Here is a 17167-nt window from a genome sequence, read left to right on the forward strand (position 1 = left end):
AATTCAGTCCTACTTATTGTGCACATTCTGCAGAAGATTTAAATTATGTAGGCCTACTCAAGATGACACTAAATGTGCCTAGTTCTTTGCAAAAATAGTAACTGTAAATAACCTACTTATGTGATGTAATTAAGTTTTCTTGCTCACGTTCCATATCGAGTCTACTAGTGTTGGGATATACTTTATTATATATTATCTAGATTAAAAACACATACCATACTTCTTATTAAGAAAGAAATAATTTGACATCAATGGGAAAAAATGTACTATTACATAGGTAGACCTTGTTGATTGCGCGACACAATATTTAGTCTCATAATATGGGTTTACGGTCCTTGATGCCATTTTGCGGTGATGCCATCAAAAGTGGCATTTCGTTGGGCGCCGGTGGAGGGAGTCTCACCGGAGAGCTCCGGTCACCAGGACGGTGGCGCTTCCGGTCGGCATTTTGTTCTACGAGAGGGGAATCTAGAGACTCTTGATCATCGCAACGATCGTCATATTTTTTCATTTATAAGCGAAATTGGCTACAGTCCTAGTCCATGTTGGTTTAGACCGGCCAAAACACCAACGAACGGATGTTTCCTTCTATACAACGGTTGAAACATTCACCCGCGTATGACGGAAGAAGAAAGAATCTGTCCAACCCGGATTATTGTTGATAGCTAGCTAGCTAGCTGGCAGCTAGCTGGCAGGCAGGCTCCGCTGGAGGAGCTACGAGAGAAGAAAGGGGGAGCTAGAGAGAGAGAGAGCGAGAGAGAGACGGACCCATAACCTACCTTCAACATTCCCCTCCCTTTGAACGTAATATCCGAAGGTAAATTCAACCAGATGTTGAAGGCTATAAATATGCATGGTATTAAACACGTTAATAATAAATGTTGCGTTGCTTGTGGCTGTGAATGCTAGCCGTAGCTAGTTACACCAAGCGGCTTGCTGTCTCCGCTAGTCAGCAAGTGACGGCCTCGGCTGTTTTCACTGGTCGAGCTCGGGGATTGTTACTGGGCCGAATGGGGCCGCCAACTCACTAACTGTGTTTTATCTTTTCACTTTCCATCGTCTTATAGTATTGATAAAAGAAAAGTTAACCGAATGTGAAGCCGTGCGAACAGTGTAGCTATGTTTCTTTTACGTATTTCATCAGCTAGCTAGCAAGTGGGATAGTCGGTTTAGCGTTTATTTTGGTGAGACTGGTGTCGATTGGATTGGCATCCAGAAAAACATTTTGTCTATCTCGGTTGCTCTGACTACCTAGCTAATAGCTAGTTAGCACTGAGCTAGCTCTAGTTTATAGAAAATCTGAGAAATGGACCATTGTTAGGTAACGATCGCTTGCTATCTCGTTATCTGTCACTCAAATCCTGCCATCAGTAAATAGACAGTTAACGCTAGCTATAGCTAGCTGACTATCTTACTAAAAGAGTTCAAATAACTAGCTAGCAAGCTACACCTACATATCTGGTTAAACCGTGATTTCACTAACTGTAAACTTGACTGGCTAACTAGTTGTTTTCAAGGTGATCTGATGTGAAGTTAACGTTGGTTAGCTGTTATCTGGGGCTAGTTATTTACATAGTCTAACTCTCTAACGACGTAAATAGTGAACTCAACATTCAATGGTTGACTTAGCCTAAACGATTTACAACAATAACATACAGCCACGCTCTCCAATTTGATGATTGAATGAGCAACTAGCATGTTAAAATGTATCGTCTAGGAAACGGACGCCTAGACTAGTTCGCAGACTAATATCACCTAACTTGGATTGACCAAATAAATGTTGATAAGCCGTGTTAATCGTTTTTTTTTTTTTTTTTTTTTTTTTTTTTGTGGTGGCATTGTTTGCATCGATTCCAATACTGTATTCATTACGCGATCTAACTAGCATTTCAAGAAGGTTATGCACGAATGTTTAAAGTAATCAACGGAATGTTGTTTTGCTAAGTTTTCACCCAAATACTGTCCTATCCATAACAAGCACTGTAATGTTATGATGATAAGCGAGGTTGGCAGACACCCCATCCTCCACCAGCGCTGCCAGATATCCACAACACCCAGTTCCTGTGGTCATTGATAGATAGCCAGCAATGCTGCCGTCGGGTCCCCTTCCCCGCCCCCCCTCCCCACCTCCCTCCGCCTCCATCATCTTGCATCTGCTACTTTGGGCTGGCCCGCCTGTCATTCTCCCTCCTGTCAGTCTCCCTCCTGTCAGTCTCCTTCCTGTCAGTCTCCCTCCTGTCAGTCTCCCTCCTGTCAGTCTCCTTCCTGTCAGTCTCCTTCCTGTCAGTCTCCCTCCTGTCAGTCTCCTTCCTGTCAGTCTCCTTCCTGTCAGTCTCCTTCCTGTCAGTCTCCCTCCTGTCAGTCTCCTTCCTGTCAGTCTCCCTCCTGTCAGTGTCCTTCCTGTCAGTCTCCTTCCTGTCAGTCTCCTTCCTGTCAGTCTCCCTCCTGTCAGTCTCCCTCCTGTCAGTCTCCCTCCTGTCAGTCTCCCTCCTGTCAGTCTCCCTCCTGTCAGTCTCCTTCCTGTCAGTCTCCCTCCTGTCAGTCTCCTTCCTGTCAGTCTCCTTCCTGTCAGTGTCCTTCCTGTCAGTGTCCTTCCTGTCAGTCTCCCTCCTGTCAGTCTCCTTCCTGTCAGTCTCCCTCCTGTCAGTGTCCTTCCTGTCAGTCTCCTTCCTGTCAGTGTCCCTCCTGTCAGTCTCCTTCCTGTCAGTGTCCTTCCTGTCAGTCTCCCTCCTGTCAGTCTCCCTCCTGTCAGTGTCCTTCCTGTCAGTCTCCTTCCTGTCAGTCTCCCTCCTGTCAGTCTCCCTCCTGTCAGTCTCCTTCCTGTCAGTGTCCTTCCTGTCAGTCTCCCTCCTGTCAGTCTCCCTCCTGTCAGTCTCCTTCCTGTCAGTCTCCTTCCTGTCAGTCTCCTTCCTGTCAGTCTCCTTCCTGTCAGTCTCCTTCCTGTCAGTCTCCCTCCTGTCAGTCTCCTTCCTGTCAGTCTCCCTCCTGTCAGTCTCCTTCCTGTCAGTCTCCTTCCTGTCAGTCTCCTTCCTGTCAGTCTCCTTCCTGTCAGTCTCCCTCCTGTCAGTCTCCCTCCTGTCAGTCTCCTTCCTGTCAGTCTCCCTCCTGTCAGTCTCCTTCCTGTCAGTCTCCTTCCTGTCAGTCTCCCTCCTGTCAGTCTCCTTCCTGTCAGTCTCCTTCCTGTCAGTCTCCCTCCTGTCAGTCTCCCTCCTGTCAGTCTCCTTCCTGTCAGTCTCCTTCCTGTCAGTCTCCCTCCTGTCAGTCTCCTTCCTGTCAGTCTCCCTCCTGTCAGTCTCCTTCCTGTCAGTCTCCTTCCTGTCAGTCTCCCTCCTGTCAGTCTCCTTCCTGTCAGTCTCCCTCCTGTCAGTCTCCTTCCTGTCAGGCTGGCCACTGGCCTCTGCACCAGGAGAGACCAGCCTTGCAGGTCCCTAGTCCCCCAGCCTCGCAGGTCCCTGGTCCCTAGTCCCCCAGCCTTGCAGATTTGAACCTGTGACCTCTTGATCTTCGGCCACAGAGTCCTGAAATTATGATGCTGATGATTTTCGAACACTTGTTTAGTTTTTTGAGTTTGAGAGTCAAGAAATGGGGATCATGTTTTATATACTTACGGTTCTCCAATCTTGCTGCTATTGTTCTGTCTGCTGGGCAGGTGTGTTCCGTTCAGACTCGTAGACTCTTCTAGTGGCCATACCTCTGGATGGTTATTAATGCCCCTGTTGTTGTTCTTGCCTGTGCCCACACAGATTCAAGGCGTTTTCCCTGTCATGTCAGTGGTCGAACCCCGGACCCAGTAGATCTCACCATCAAGGTAAGATAGCTGTAGCTCTTCTGAGTGCAGGCTATAGTATTGCTATTGACTCAAAAGCTGAAAAAAAGCTTCCAACTTTTGAGTGCGTACGGGTGCTTACGGCCAATCAGAACCAGGGACAGAGCCAGGCTAACTCAGATGTGTGTTGTGAGCCATGCTAACTCAGGTGTGTGTTGTGAGCCAGGCTAACTCCGGTGTGTGTTGTGAGCCAGGCTAACTCAGGTGTGTGTTGTGAGCCAGGCTAACTCAGGTGTGTGTTGTGAGCCAGGCTAAGTCAGGTGTGTGTTGTGAGCCAGGCTAACTCAGGTGTGTGTTGTGAGCCAGGCTAACTCAGGCGTGTGTTGTGAGCCAGGCTAACTCAGGTGTGTGTTGTGAGCCAGGCTAACTCAGGTGTGTGTTGTGAGCCAGGCTAACTCAGGTGTGTGTTGTGAGCCAGGCTAACTCAGGTGTGTGTTGTGGGCCAGGCTAACTCAGGTGTGTGTTGTGGGCCAGGCTAACTCAGGTGTGTGTTGTGAGCCAGGCTAACTCAGGTGTGTGTTGTGAGCCAGGCTAACTCAGGTGTGTGTTGTGAGCCAGGCTAACTCAGGTGTGTGTTGTGGCGCCAAGGTGGCAGGAGATGTGAGGAGGGGTGTGGTGAGCGCGAGGACCTGACCTACCTGTGCATCGACACACCGGGCCGCACACACCTTCAGCATGAACGGGGATATGCCTCATGTTCCCATCACCACTCTCGCTGGGATCGCTAGCCTCACCGACCGTGAGTACACACACACGCGCATGCTCTCACACACACACTTTAGCACTTATTCTTGCCTCAAGGTTTTGTGTCACCCTTGATAGTTGATGGATGGTTGATTTGTAAGTAGCACCACTTTCTGTGTGTGTTTAAATTGTTCTAAAAAACGTGCTGAATCTGAGACTGTGGTACTGATAATAAACATCACTCTCTCTGACTCTCTCTCTCTCTCTCTCTCTGACTCTCTCTCTCTCTCTCTCTCTCTCTCTCTCTCTCTCTCTCTCTCTCTCTCTCTCTCTCTCTCTCTCTCTCTCTCTGACTCTCTCTCTCTCTCTCTCTCCACCCAGTATTGAACCAGCTGCCTCTGCCCTCCCCCCTGCCGGCCACCACCACTAAGAGCCTGCTCTATAACGGTCGTGTGGCCGAGGAGGTGACCTGCCTGCTGGCCTGCAGGGATGACAACCTGGTCACCCAGCTGGCTCACAGCCTCACCCAGGTCTCCACCGAGCACATGTGAGTACAGCCAGCCAGCCAGTCAAAACAGTCTGTCAGCAGTGTTACAACAATATCATTGTTGTGTGATTATGTAGTCTCGTGTTTGAGCTTGTGTTTCCTGGTAGCCAGATGTGTTCCACATGGTAGCATCTTCCATGAGGCCTGCAGGCAGGCTGGTGCTGGTGCTGTTCGTTCCCACGGCAACCGGCTAACTATAGCACAGCGTCCAATGTCAGTGACAATATTAGCTAAGTTCTCTTAGACTGTGTGGCTGACTAACCCCTGGCCTTGGTGTGTGTGTCTGTGTCTCTGTGTGTGTGTGTGTGTCTCTGTGTGTGTGTGTGTGTGTGTGTGTCTCTGTGTGTGTGTGTGTCTCTGTGTGTGTGTGTGTGTGTCTCTCAGAGAGCTGAAGGATAACCTGGGCAGTGATGAGCCGGAGGGGGAGGGGCCAGTCCTGCTGCAGACCATGCTGGCCAGGAACCCTGGGATCTTCAGAGAGACAGGTCTCTACTCTCTCTCTCTGTCTCTCTGTCTCTCTGTCTCTACTCTCTCTCTCGGTCTCTCTCTCTCGGTCTCTCCTCTCTGACCTTTCAGATCTAGGTTATGAACTGTTTAAACTGCTGAATTGATCAAACCTAATGCTCAGCCATGAAAAAACGCCTGACTCTTTCTTCTTGTTTTCTCCTGGTGCTATCAGCAGGGATCCTGCAGCAGCCAATGGGACAACAGTATAAAGTCACGCAGAATTCCATGCATGGCAGCCCTGCCCAATCAGGCGCCTTCCAACAGGCCTCCATGTCTCCCAACCCCTCCAGGTAAGCACTTAGTACTTTAATATCCCCCAACGCGTCACACAACTAATCATAAACAATCCAAAAGAGAGATAGAGAGAGAGAACTCTCCACCTTTTCTACATCAAATTGACGAGTGCCTAAAGGAAGGTTCCAGTTCTGACAGGGTCTCTATTCGCCGCATCCTGACCCCCTCCTCCCTCCTCCTCCCCCTCCTCCAGCAGGTTCGGTCCTCCCCCGTCAGGGTCTGGTGGGGGTGGGTTCATGGGCCAGCAGACCAGCCCTGTGCCCAGCCCCTACACCCCCCAGAGCCCCACAGGGTACCTGCAGTTCCCCCCCAGCTACACTCAGCACCAACAGATCCAGCAAGGTGAGATGGCTGTGTGTGTGTGGTGTCTGTGTGTGTGTGTGTGTGTGTGTATAACTCTCCTCTCTGCTCAGTGTCTGTGGCCAGCCCCATGGTTCCAGGGGGGATGAGGAACGTCCATGAGGGCAAGAGCTCCAGCCAGCTGTCCTCTAACCACCACACCAGCGACGACTACATGAGCATCGTGCAGAGACTCAACACTGAGGTAGAACACACTCTCACACACACACACACACACACGTAGACCACACACACACACACACGTAGACCCACACGCTCACACACACACACACGTAGACCACACACACACTCACACACACGTAGACCACACGCTCACGCACACACACACACGTAGACCACACACACACACACTCACACACACACACACGTAGACACACACACACGTAGACCCACACGCTCACACACACACACACACGTAGGCAACACTCTCACTCACACGCGTTATTATCATCGTCATCTTCAAAGGTGCTTTTAGCTAAGAGGGATGCTGTGTTTACTAATCCACTAATCTTGACCCCCCCCCCCGACTCTCTCCCCCTTCACCCCAGGAGAGTGACCCCTCCCTGAGGAACGCATCATTTCCTCTGAGGTCACCCCAGTCTGGCTGCTCTCCAACAGGAAGTGAAGGAACGCCCAAAGGTAGGGGGAGGGGCTAACTCATGCCCTCTAGACAGCCTACAACCACCAGATACATCCTAATCTCACCTGTCGGATTTGGGAGAGTTTAGTTACACTTTTAAACGTTTGACGCTGAAATCCCTCTGACTGTCTCGGTACGAAACAGTATTTACTTTGTGACACGTAGACAATTTTTTTGCTTAAAATGAATTAAAAGTCTTAAAAGTAACCTGAAGTTTTGACTTTTCAGAGCAGAGTAATGTTCATCTCTCTCTCCTCCCTCGCTCTGTCGCTAGCTGGCTCCCGCCCCCCTCTCATCCTCCAGTCCCCTCCGCCCTACTCCTCGCCACGGGAGGGCGCTGGAGACACGCCCGGCGACAAGAAACAGCAGAAGAAGAAGCCCAGCGGGGGGTCCTCCTCCGGGGGCGGGGGGGCGCTGAAGGACGACAAGGACATGTACGACATCGTCACCTCGCCCTCCAAGGACGTCACCAAGCTGACCCTCAGGCTGTCCAGGGTCAAGTCGTCCGAGTCGGACCCAGCGGGTGAGGCGCTGTCTGGTGTGGACCCAGGCTCAGACCTGGAGCAGGGGTACCCCCCTCAGGAGCAGGGGTACCCCCCTCAGGTGCAGGGTACGCCCCAGGGCTGCAGGGGTACCCCCCGGGGCTGCAGCACACCCTGGGGGCTAAGCTGCAGCAGGCCGGCTCCTCCGAGTGGCCAGGGGGCGCTCTCCTCTCCTCCTCCTCGCCGTATGACGAGGCGGAGTTGGACGCGCTGGCTGAGATTGAGAGGATAGAGCGCGAGGCAGCCAATGAGAGGGAGCGCTGCTCCAGAGAGGTGCAGGATAAAGGTGTGTATGCTGTTTTAGGACACACACCCCTCTCCCTCCCCCCATCCTCCTGACCCCGCCCCCCCCCACACATGTTTACACTACGACCAATCAGGGAAGGCCCACCCTCAAACGCCATCGCCCCCCCCAGACCCCCCACGGTCATCACAGAGCAGGTGCAGTGTCTCAGGGAGGAGGAGGTCTCTTGGAGCTGGTTTAGGGGACGGGGTACAGCTGAGTGGTTAGAGCATTTGACAGGTTTGAATCTTCCTCCCCGCACGGTGCCTTGATGAGGAGCTGAATGAGCAGCCTGTGGTTTGGAGAGGCACACAGCTGGTCTCCTGCTCCCCCTCCACACAGCTGCTTTAACATGTCAGCTTGACCTCAAAAACTAACAAACATGGTTTCCTGAAAGGAAGACTACCAATTTTGTGGTGGGAAATAGCTTTCTGGCTGATTGTTTTACATGCAGCATGCTAGTTTGGGCACTTTTTTCATTTGACAGAATTGAGATGCTACTTCTGTTTTCAGGCCCAGGGCCCTATCCAGATCTCTCTGTCTCTCTCTTTCTCTACATCTCCATCGCTCCCTCCCTCCGTCCATCTCTCGTTCCACGGCTGCCCTTTGCTTTGCTGCATGTCTGGTCTGCTCAGAGTGACTCGCTTCTTCTCTCTCTTCTCTCTTCTTCTCTCTCTTCTCTCGCTTCTTCTCTCCTTCTCTCTCTTCTTCTCTCGCTTCTTCTCTCGCTTCTTCTCTCGCTTCTTCTCTCGCTTCTTCTCTCTCTTCTTCTCTCGCTTCTTCTCTCGCTTCTTCTCTCGCTTCTTCTGTTGTTGTGGTCGTCCTGCTAGCTGAAGTGTCAGATTCTTGATTTAGTCGATTTTCTGGACGTTCCGTTTTGATGGGCGGGGTTTGTGTCTCTCTCCCTCTTTCTCTTCTTCTCCTCTCTCTCTCTTTCTCTCTCTGTCTCTCTGTCTCTGTCTCTCTCTCTCCAGACAAACCCCTGAAAAAGAGAAAGCAGGACTCCTTCCCCCTGGAGCCGGGTGCGGGGGGCCCGGGGGCGGGGGGTCCAGGTGGGCCCACGGGAGCCCCAGGCAGTGGAGGAGGGGCGGGGGGCAACGCGGGCAAGCTGACCCCCCAGGAAGGCAGCGCAGCGGGGAACGGAGCCAGCCGCCCCGCCCTGATGGTCAGCATCGACCTCCAGCAGGCTGGCCGCGCCGACGGGCAGCTGGACCCCTGCATGGTGGCCCCCATCCCCGCCCTGGAGGCCCAGCGCTGGCCAGAAGAGCCCGCGGAGGGCCCTGCCGCCGAGGGTTCCGACACGGCCGGCGTGCTCCGGCTGAAGCCGGACGGACGGCCGGAGGTCATCAAGAACAGGATGGACCGTCAGGACAGCCGCAGGGAGCCCGCGAGGCATCGGCACGACGGGAAGCCAGACGCCCGCCGTCCTGAGGCGGGGAAGTCGTCCGGCCGGGGAGACCGGGAAAGGAGGGACCGGCGCTCGCCGGAGGAGCGTCACCGCGGCGACAGCCCCCGGGTGAGGCAAGATGGGCGGGGAGGGGGGCTAGAGGGGGGCGGGCGGCCTCGCAGCGGCGGAGCCGTGGCGTCGGACCGGGATCGTCCCGGTTACCGACCGTCCGGTAGCTCCAAGCAGCTGGACGCCAGACCTCCAGAGTTCCCCGCTCACCTGCTGGGGGGGTCGACCGGGGCGCTGAAGAACTTCCAGATCCCCAAGGTGAAGAGGGACCAGGAGGGGGCCCCTGGGGGCCCGGAGGAGGCCTGGGGGCAGCCTAGGGTGAAGCTGGAGAGACTGGGGCTGGTGAAGGACCTGGCTAAGGGGGCCAAGCCCGTGGTGGTGCTGCAGAAGCTGTCCATAGACGAGCTGCAGAGGTTCATCACACACAGCAAGTCTGGAGGGAAGAACCGCTTATCAGGGAGGACTGGGAAAGGTGAGGATGCTCTGCTCTCCAGTTCTCTCTCTGTCTCTCTCTCTGTCTCTCTCTCTGTCTCTCTCTGTCTCTGTCTCTCTCTCTGTCTCTCTCTCAGTCTCTCTCTCTCTGTCTCTCTCTCTCAGTCTCTCTCTCTCTCTCTCTGTCTCTCTCTCTCTCTCTGTCTCTCTCTCTCTCACTGTCTGTCTCTCTCTCTGTCTCTCTCTCTCAGTCTCTCTCTCTCTCTGTCTCTCTCTCTGTCTCTCTCTCTCTCTGTCTCTCTCTCTGTCTCTCTCTCAGTCTCTCTCTCTCTGTCTCTCTCTCTCAGTCTCTCTCTCTCTCTGTCTCTCTCTCTGTCTCTCTCTCTCTCACTGTCTGTCTCTCTCTCTGTCTCTCTCTCTCTGTCTCTCTCTCTCAGTCTCTCTCTCTCTGTCTCTCTCTCTGTCTCTCTCTCTCTCACTGTCTGTCTCTCTCTCTGTCTCTCTCTCTGTCTCTCTCTCTCTCACTGTCTGTCTCTCACTTTCTCTCTCTCAGTCTCTCTCTCTCAGTCTCTCTCTCTCTGTCTCTCTCTCTCTGTCTCTCTCTCACTGTCTCCCTCTGTCTCTCCCTCTAACACCTCTCCCCATCTCCCCCCCTGCAGGAGGTCTGGACCAGTCAGTGTTGAAGGATCTTCCTCCAGAGTTGCTGGCAGAGATCCAGTCGACCATGCCCCTGTGCGAGCGTGTGAAGATGAACAAGAGGAAGAGAAGCAGCGTGAAGGAGCGGCCGCGCTACGCAGAGGTCAGCTCTGAGGACGAGGACAGCGAGGCCAACGGAGAACGTGAGTGACCAGGACGCGCCGGGCGCCACACCCACACCACGCCGCCATCCTCACAGCAGCTGTGGACGTGGTGTGACTGACCTGACTGTTCTCCTCCCCCCCCCCAGTGATGAGGAAGCGAGCGCGGCGGGAAAAGGACCGGGGCTGGGAGCAGGAGGAGGGGGAGCGCCGGCGGAGCGGTAGCTTCCAAGATGGCCGCCGCGGCTCGGCCAGTCGGTACCGGGAGTCCAGCGGCGAGGAGTCTCCGCCCCCCAGCATGAGCGAGCGTACGACCACACACAACGTCACACACACACACACCGTTATTACAATACACCTTCACAGACGCCACCTACGCACGACGCTCCCCTCTGATTGGCCGAGATGTGACGTGTACTTCCTGTCCTCCACAGTGGCCAGGAAGCAGAAGCAGAAAGAGAAGCAGAAGAAGAGGAAAGCCTACGAGCCCAAACTCACCCACGAGGGTGAGGCCTGCCTCACCCTGTACCCCCTGCCTCACCCTGTACCACCTGCCACACCCTGTACCCCCTGCCACACCCTGTACCCCCTGCCTCACCCTGTACCACCTGCCACACCCTGTACCCCCTGCCACACCCTGTACCCCCTGCCTCACCCTGTACCCCCTGCCTCACCCTGTACCACCTGCCACACCCTGTACCCCCTGCCTCACCCTGTACCCCCCTGCCTCACCCTGTACCACCTGCCACACCCTGTACCCCCTGCCACACCCTGTACCCCCTGCCACACCCTGTACCCCATGCCACATCCTGTATCCCCTGCCACATCCTGTATCCCCTGCCACACCCTGTACCCCCTGCCACACCCTGAATCCTCCACCTACAGGGTGAAGTTACTCTTTCACATCTTCCGTCAGCTGACTTAGTTTCTTTGTTTGTTTTCCTGTGCAGAGCTGATGGACTCATCTACCTTCAAGCGGTTCTCCAACAGCATCGACAGCATCCTGGAGAACCTGGAGGACGTGGACTTCAGTGTCATGGGTACGCAGCCCCCTCAGATTAGGAGACTAGATTGAGGTGTATGTGTGAGTGTGTAAGGAACCCTAACCATGCTGAGAGATAAGTGAGCTTGTTAAAATGCTTTACTCCAACATAACCAGAGATTGAAACCCAGTCTGTCTCTATCAGAGGCTGTTGAGTCATCGTGACCGATAATGGTTTAATTCTCCTTTTTCACCTGACATGCAGAGATTATGTCTGTCTACCCACACCCAGATTAGCCTAATCCCTGTTCTCCCATTATGCTGGATGGATCTCAGTGAGGAGCAGGCTTAATCTGGATTAGCGATTGTGTTCCGACCATTCCTCTATCCCTCTCCTCCCCCCCCCCCCCCCCCCCCCCCAGTGTTTACATGAACATATGTCTATGTTCACCAGGCTCTCAATGTCATTTCCTGTTCCTGTTCTCTACAGAGGATGACGATGAGATTCCTCAGGAGCTGTTGCTAGGGAAACACCAGCTGACAGAGCTGGCCAGCGAGTCTGCCAAGATCAAGGCCATGGGCATCACCAGCCGGGTACGACACACACACACCACACACACACACACTCACACACGAGTGAAATGAGTTCTAGTGTTCCTGTTCTCCTCAGATCCCCTCAGAGAAGCTGGTGAAGGTTCTCAACATCCTGGAGAAGAACATCCAGGATGGATCCAGGCTCTCCACGCTCATGAACCCTGTAAGTTACACACACACACACACACACACACACACACACACACACACACACAGGTTCTTCAGCAGAAATAGCATGCCAAAACAAAGTGATGGCTTGAGGTCCTAAACTCCTCCCTCCCCATCTCTCTCCCTCTTCCCCTCCGTCTCCCAGGACAACGATGGTGAGGATGAGGAGCGTTTGTGGCGTGACCTCATCATGGAGCGCGTGACTCGCTCGGCCGACGCCTGTCTGACGGCGCTCAACATCATGACGTCTCTGCACATGCCCAAGGCCGTGTACATGGAGGACGTGATCGAGAGGGTGCTGCAGTACGCCAAGTACCACCTGCAGAACACGCTCTACCCCCAGTACGACCCTGTCTACAGGGTGGACCCCCATGGAGGTACACACACACGCTCTACCCCCAGTATGACCCTGTCCACAACACGCGCACACACACACATCAAAAAACATAATGGGTATGACAGTCCTCCTCTCATCCAATCAGGGGGCTTGATGAGCTCGAAGGCGAAGCGTGCTAAGTGCTCCACCCACAAGCAGCGCGTCATCATCATGCTGTACAACAAGGTGTGTGATGTGGTCACCAACATCGCAGAGCTGCTGGACATCCAGTTACTGACCGACACCACCATCCTGCAGGTGAGACACACACAAGGCTGCTGTTTTACACATGACCACACGCACGTCCAGCCCTCTGACGGTTTCTCCTCTGACGGTCTCTCCTCTCCTCTGACGGCCCCTCCTCTCCTCTTCTCCAGGTTTCCTCGATGGGCATCACTCCGTTCTTCGTGGAGAACGTCAGTGAGCTGCAGCTGTGCGCCATCAAGCTGGTCACTGCCGTGAGTGTCTCCAGCCCTCATCCTTCATCCCTCCATCCACTCATCCACTCCTCTCCCTTTTATAATGACTCTCTCTGTCTCTCTCTCTCTCTGTCTCTCTCTCTCTGTCTCTCTCTCTATGTCTCTCTCTCTCTCTCTATGTCTCTCTCTCAGGTGTTCTCTCGGTATGAGAAGCACCGTCAGCTGATCCTGGAGGAGATCTTCACGTCTCTGGCCAGACTGCCCACCAGCAAGCGCAGCCTCCGCAACTTCAGGTACACACACACACACTGTACACACACGCTCCACATCCACACACACGCTCTCTGACACTCTCCGTCACACGCTCCCCCCCCCCCAGGCTGAACAGCAGTGACCAGGACGGGGAGCCCCTGTTCATCCAGATGGTGACGGCCCTGGTGCTGCAGCTCATCCAGTGTGTGGTGCACCTGCCCTGCGACAGAGACAGCCTGGAGGACGAGTACGACAGCAAGGTGGGGCGCACACACACGCTACACACACACACGCTACACACACACACACCAGACACACACTAACACCCGTGTCGTGTGTGTTCCAGATGGACCAGGACCTGCTCATCACTAACTCCTATGAGACAGCCATGAGGACCGCCCAGAACTTCCTCTCAGTCTTCCTCAAGAAGTAAGACTCCCCCTTCCCTCTCCCCCCTCAGATCTCCACCCTCCCTCCCTCTCCGTCCCTCCTCCAGTGAGCTCACAGCTGTCTCCCCCCTTCTCCCCCAGGTGTGGCAGTAAGCAGGGGGAGGAGGACTACCGTCCGCTGTTTGAGAACTTTGTCCAGGACCTGCTGTCCACTGTCAACAAGCCTGAGTGGCCCGCCTCCGAGCTGCTGCTAAGCCTTCTGGGAAGACTGCTGGTGAGTGCTCACCTGTCTGCTCACCTGTCTGCTCACCTGTCTGCTCACCTGTCTGCTCACCTGTCTGCTCACCTGTCTGCCCACCTGTCTGCCCACCTGTCTGCTCACATGTCTGCTCACATGTCTGCTCACCTGTCTGCTCACCTGTCTGCTCACATGGCTGCTCACCTGTCTGCTCACCTGTCTGCTCACCTGTCTGCTCACCTGTCTGCTCACCTGTCTGCTCACATGGTGGTGGATATACAGCTGTGTTCAGGATCTAAACCCCTCCCCCCCCCCAGGTGCACCAGTTCAGTAACAAGCAGACAGAGATGGCTCTGAGGGTGGCCTCGCTGGACTACCTGGGCACCGTGGCGGCCAGGCTCCGCAAGGATGCTGTCACCAGCACCATGGACCAGCGCTCCATCAACCGCATCCTGAAGGAGGTACGAGGGTTAGGGGAGGAGAGGTGTGTGTGTGTGAGAGAGAGAGAGAACCCTACCTTCCAGTCTGCCATAGGTGTGTGGAGGGATAATGATGTACTGTCCTGTTCATACTGTCTCCCCCAGACCGCAGGCAGTGATGAAACGCAGCAGCTTCAGAAGGCTTTGCTGGACTACATGGAGGAGAACGCAGAAACAGACCCCTCTCTGGTGGTGAGACACACACATATACCCCCCCCCCCCACACACACACACACGTATACACCCCCACACACCCCCACCCTCCAGATCCTCACCCCCATCTCCTCCCCCAGTTTGCCAGGAAGTTCTACATCGCCCAGTGGTTCCGGGACACGGGCACTGAGTCAGAGAAGGCCCTGCGCAGCCAGAACCAGCGTGACGACGACTCTTCTGATGGGCCGCATCACGCCCGCGACCTGGAGACGGCCGGGGAGATCATGCAGCGCGCAGAGAGACGCAAGAAGTTCCTGCGCAACATCATTAAGACCAGCCCCGCACACTTCGCCACGCTCAGGTACGCACTCGCGCATGTGTCACACACACAGAGTGTCTTGTAGTCCTGTGGGACTTGTAGTCCTGTGTTGGTGTGGGACTTGTAGTCCTGTCAGACTTGTAGTCCTGTCAGACTTGTAGTCCTGTGGTGGTGTGGGACTTGTAGTCCTGTCAGACTTGTAGTCCAGTCAGACTTGTAGTCCTGTGGTGGTGTGGGACTTGTAGTCCTGTCAGACTTGTAGTCCTGTGGTGGTGTGGGACTTGTAGTCCTGTCAGACTTGTAGTCCTGTGGTGGTGTGAGATGTGAAGGTGTTGCTCTCCTCCAGGATGTCGTCAGACACGGTGGACTACCAGGACGCCTGCCTGATAGTCCGCTACCTGGCCTCCATGAGACCCTTCTCCCAGAGCTTCGACATCTACCTGACCCAGGTGACCCCTCACCCCTCACCCTACCTCCCCACTCTCTTCCCCTCCACAACTGCAACATCAGAACCAGTCTCAGTGTATTGCTGTTTCCTGACATAGAGGAAGATTAGATTTCTACTTGGCTGTACAGTCAGGAGTAACGGTCTGTTCCTCCTCCTGTGTGTGTGTGTGTGTGTGTGTGTGTGTGTGTGTGTGTGTGTGTGTGTGTGTGTGTGTGTGTGTGTGTGTGTGTGTGTGTGTGTGTGTGTGTGTGTGTGTGTGTGTGTGTGTGTGTGTGTGTGTGTGTGTGTGTGTGTGTGTGTGTGTGTGTGTGTGTGTGTGTGTGTGTGTGTTCAGATCCTGCGAGTCCTGGGGGAGAGTGCCATTGCTGTCAGGACTAAAGCCATGAAGTGTCTGTCTGAGGTGGTGGCAGTGGACCCCAGCATCCTGGCCCGGGTACGAGGAGGGGGAGCGTGTGTGTGTGTTTTATAGCAAAACTGTGTGTGTGTGTGAGTGAGAGCAGTTGTTTGTATTTGTTTGCAAGCGTGAGACAGGTCTGTGTGTGTGTGTGTGTTAACCCTCTCTCTCTCTCTGTGGTCCAGTCGGACATGCAGCGCGGGGTACACGGGCGGCTCATGGATAACTCCACCAGTGTCAGGGAGGCGGCCGTGGAGCTGCTGGGAAGATTCGTCCTCAGCCGACCCCAGCTGACGGAGCAGTACTACGACATGCTCATAGAGAGGATCCTGGTACACACACACACACACACCCTTAATAACACAGTTGAACTCACACGCCCCCCTCCTCACCTGGTTGGCTTGTGTGACAGTGTCATCTAGTGGAGGAACATGGTCATTACAGCAGCTGCTTGTTCACTGTGTGGGGCATCCAGGGTGTGGGTGTGGCACTAATGTGTGTGTGTGTGTGTGTCAGGACACGGGCATCAGTGTGAGGAAGCGTGTGATCAAGATTCTGCGGGACATCTGTCTGGAGCAGCCCACCTTCAGCAAGGTGACAGAGATGTGTGTGAGGATGATACGCAGAGTCAACGACGAGGAGGGCATCAAGGTGACACACACACTCTCACACTCTACACTCTCTCACACACACACACACTCTCACACACACTCTCACACACACTCTCACACACACTATCTCTCACACACACTCTCTCTCTCTCTCTCTCTCTCTCTCTCTCTCTCTCTCTCTCTCTCTCTCTCTCTCTCTCTCTCTCTCTCTCTCTCTCTCTCTCTCTCTCTCTCTCTCTCTCTCTCTCTCTCTCTCTCTCTCTCTCTCTCTCTCTCTCACACACACACACCCTCACACCTCGTCTCTGTGCGTTGATCAGAAACTGGTGAATGAGACATTCCAGAAGCTGTGGTTCACGCCCACGCCGGCTCACGACAAGGACAGCATGACCCGCAAGATCCTCAACATCACCGATGTGGTGAGGCCCTGCACACACACACACACACACACACCTGTCAAGACTTTGGGTGCTCCCACACTGCCACCTAGAGGAGGAGCACAGTAGTCACAGCTCTCCCTGCTGTTTCTCTCCAGGTGGCAGCCTGCAAAGACACAGGCTACGACTGGTTTGAACAGCTGCTGCAGAACGTGAGTGTTTGGGTCCACAGCGCCCCCTCATGGACAATACACCAGCTCATGTTCCTCCATGTGTCTGGGAGGAAAATCTGTTCTGAACCTGCCTTTCTGTCTTTCTTTGCCTCACTTACTGACTCTCTCACTCTTTCCCTTTCCCTCCATCTCTCTCTCCATTTTCTCCCTCCATCTTCCCTCCCTCCCTCCGCCCCCTCCATCCTCCCTCCCTCTCTCCCTCCCTCCCTCCATCTTCCCTCCCTCCCTCCATCTTCCCTCCCTCTCTCCCTCCCTCCCTCCATCTTCCCTCCCTCCATCTTCCCTCCCTCCATCTTCCCTCCCTCCATCTTCCCTCCCTCTCTCCCTCCCTCCCTCCATCTTCCCTCCCTCCCTCCATCTTCCCTCC

The 17167-nt window shown here is 54.3% G+C and overlaps 1 protein-coding gene across 1 annotated transcript in view; it reads left to right on the plus strand.

Annotated features, from left to right (window-relative positions):
• Positions 1-470: 470 nt before the first annotated feature.
• Positions 471-17167, plus strand: part of LOC136938991 (nipped-B-like protein A) — a 23652-nt gene continuing 6955 nt past the window's right edge. The window contains 34 exon segments of the mRNA XM_067231856.1: positions 471-817; positions 3744-3808; positions 4415-4565; positions 4892-5057; positions 5442-5542; positions 5740-5854; positions 6052-6200; positions 6272-6402; positions 6767-6857; positions 7133-7432; positions 7489-7686; positions 8658-9611; positions 10231-10410; positions 10518-10676; positions 10803-10874; positions 11319-11408; positions 11841-11944; positions 12021-12107; positions 12258-12489; positions 12595-12746; positions 12866-12946; positions 13100-13200; positions 13287-13419; positions 13506-13588; positions 13690-13822; positions 14104-14247; positions 14371-14457; positions 14559-14779; positions 15084-15186; positions 15520-15618; positions 15765-15911; positions 16096-16230; positions 16511-16609; positions 16726-16779. Coding sequence (XP_067087957.1) covers positions 4502-4565; positions 4892-5057; positions 5442-5542; positions 5740-5854; positions 6052-6200; positions 6272-6402; positions 6767-6857; positions 7133-7432; positions 7489-7686; positions 8658-9611; positions 10231-10410; positions 10518-10676; positions 10803-10874; positions 11319-11408; positions 11841-11944; positions 12021-12107; positions 12258-12489; positions 12595-12746; positions 12866-12946; positions 13100-13200; positions 13287-13419; positions 13506-13588; positions 13690-13822; positions 14104-14247; positions 14371-14457; positions 14559-14779; positions 15084-15186; positions 15520-15618; positions 15765-15911; positions 16096-16230; positions 16511-16609; positions 16726-16779 — 4965 coding nt within the window. The 5' untranslated portion in view covers positions 471-817; positions 3744-3808; positions 4415-4501.

Source organism: Osmerus mordax (genome assembly GCF_038355195.1).
Source record: "Osmerus mordax isolate fOsmMor3 chromosome 28 unlocalized genomic scaffold, fOsmMor3.pri SUPER_28_unloc_6, whole genome shotgun sequence".
Taxonomy (NCBI): Eukaryota; Metazoa; Chordata; class Actinopteri; order Osmeriformes; family Osmeridae; genus Osmerus; species Osmerus mordax.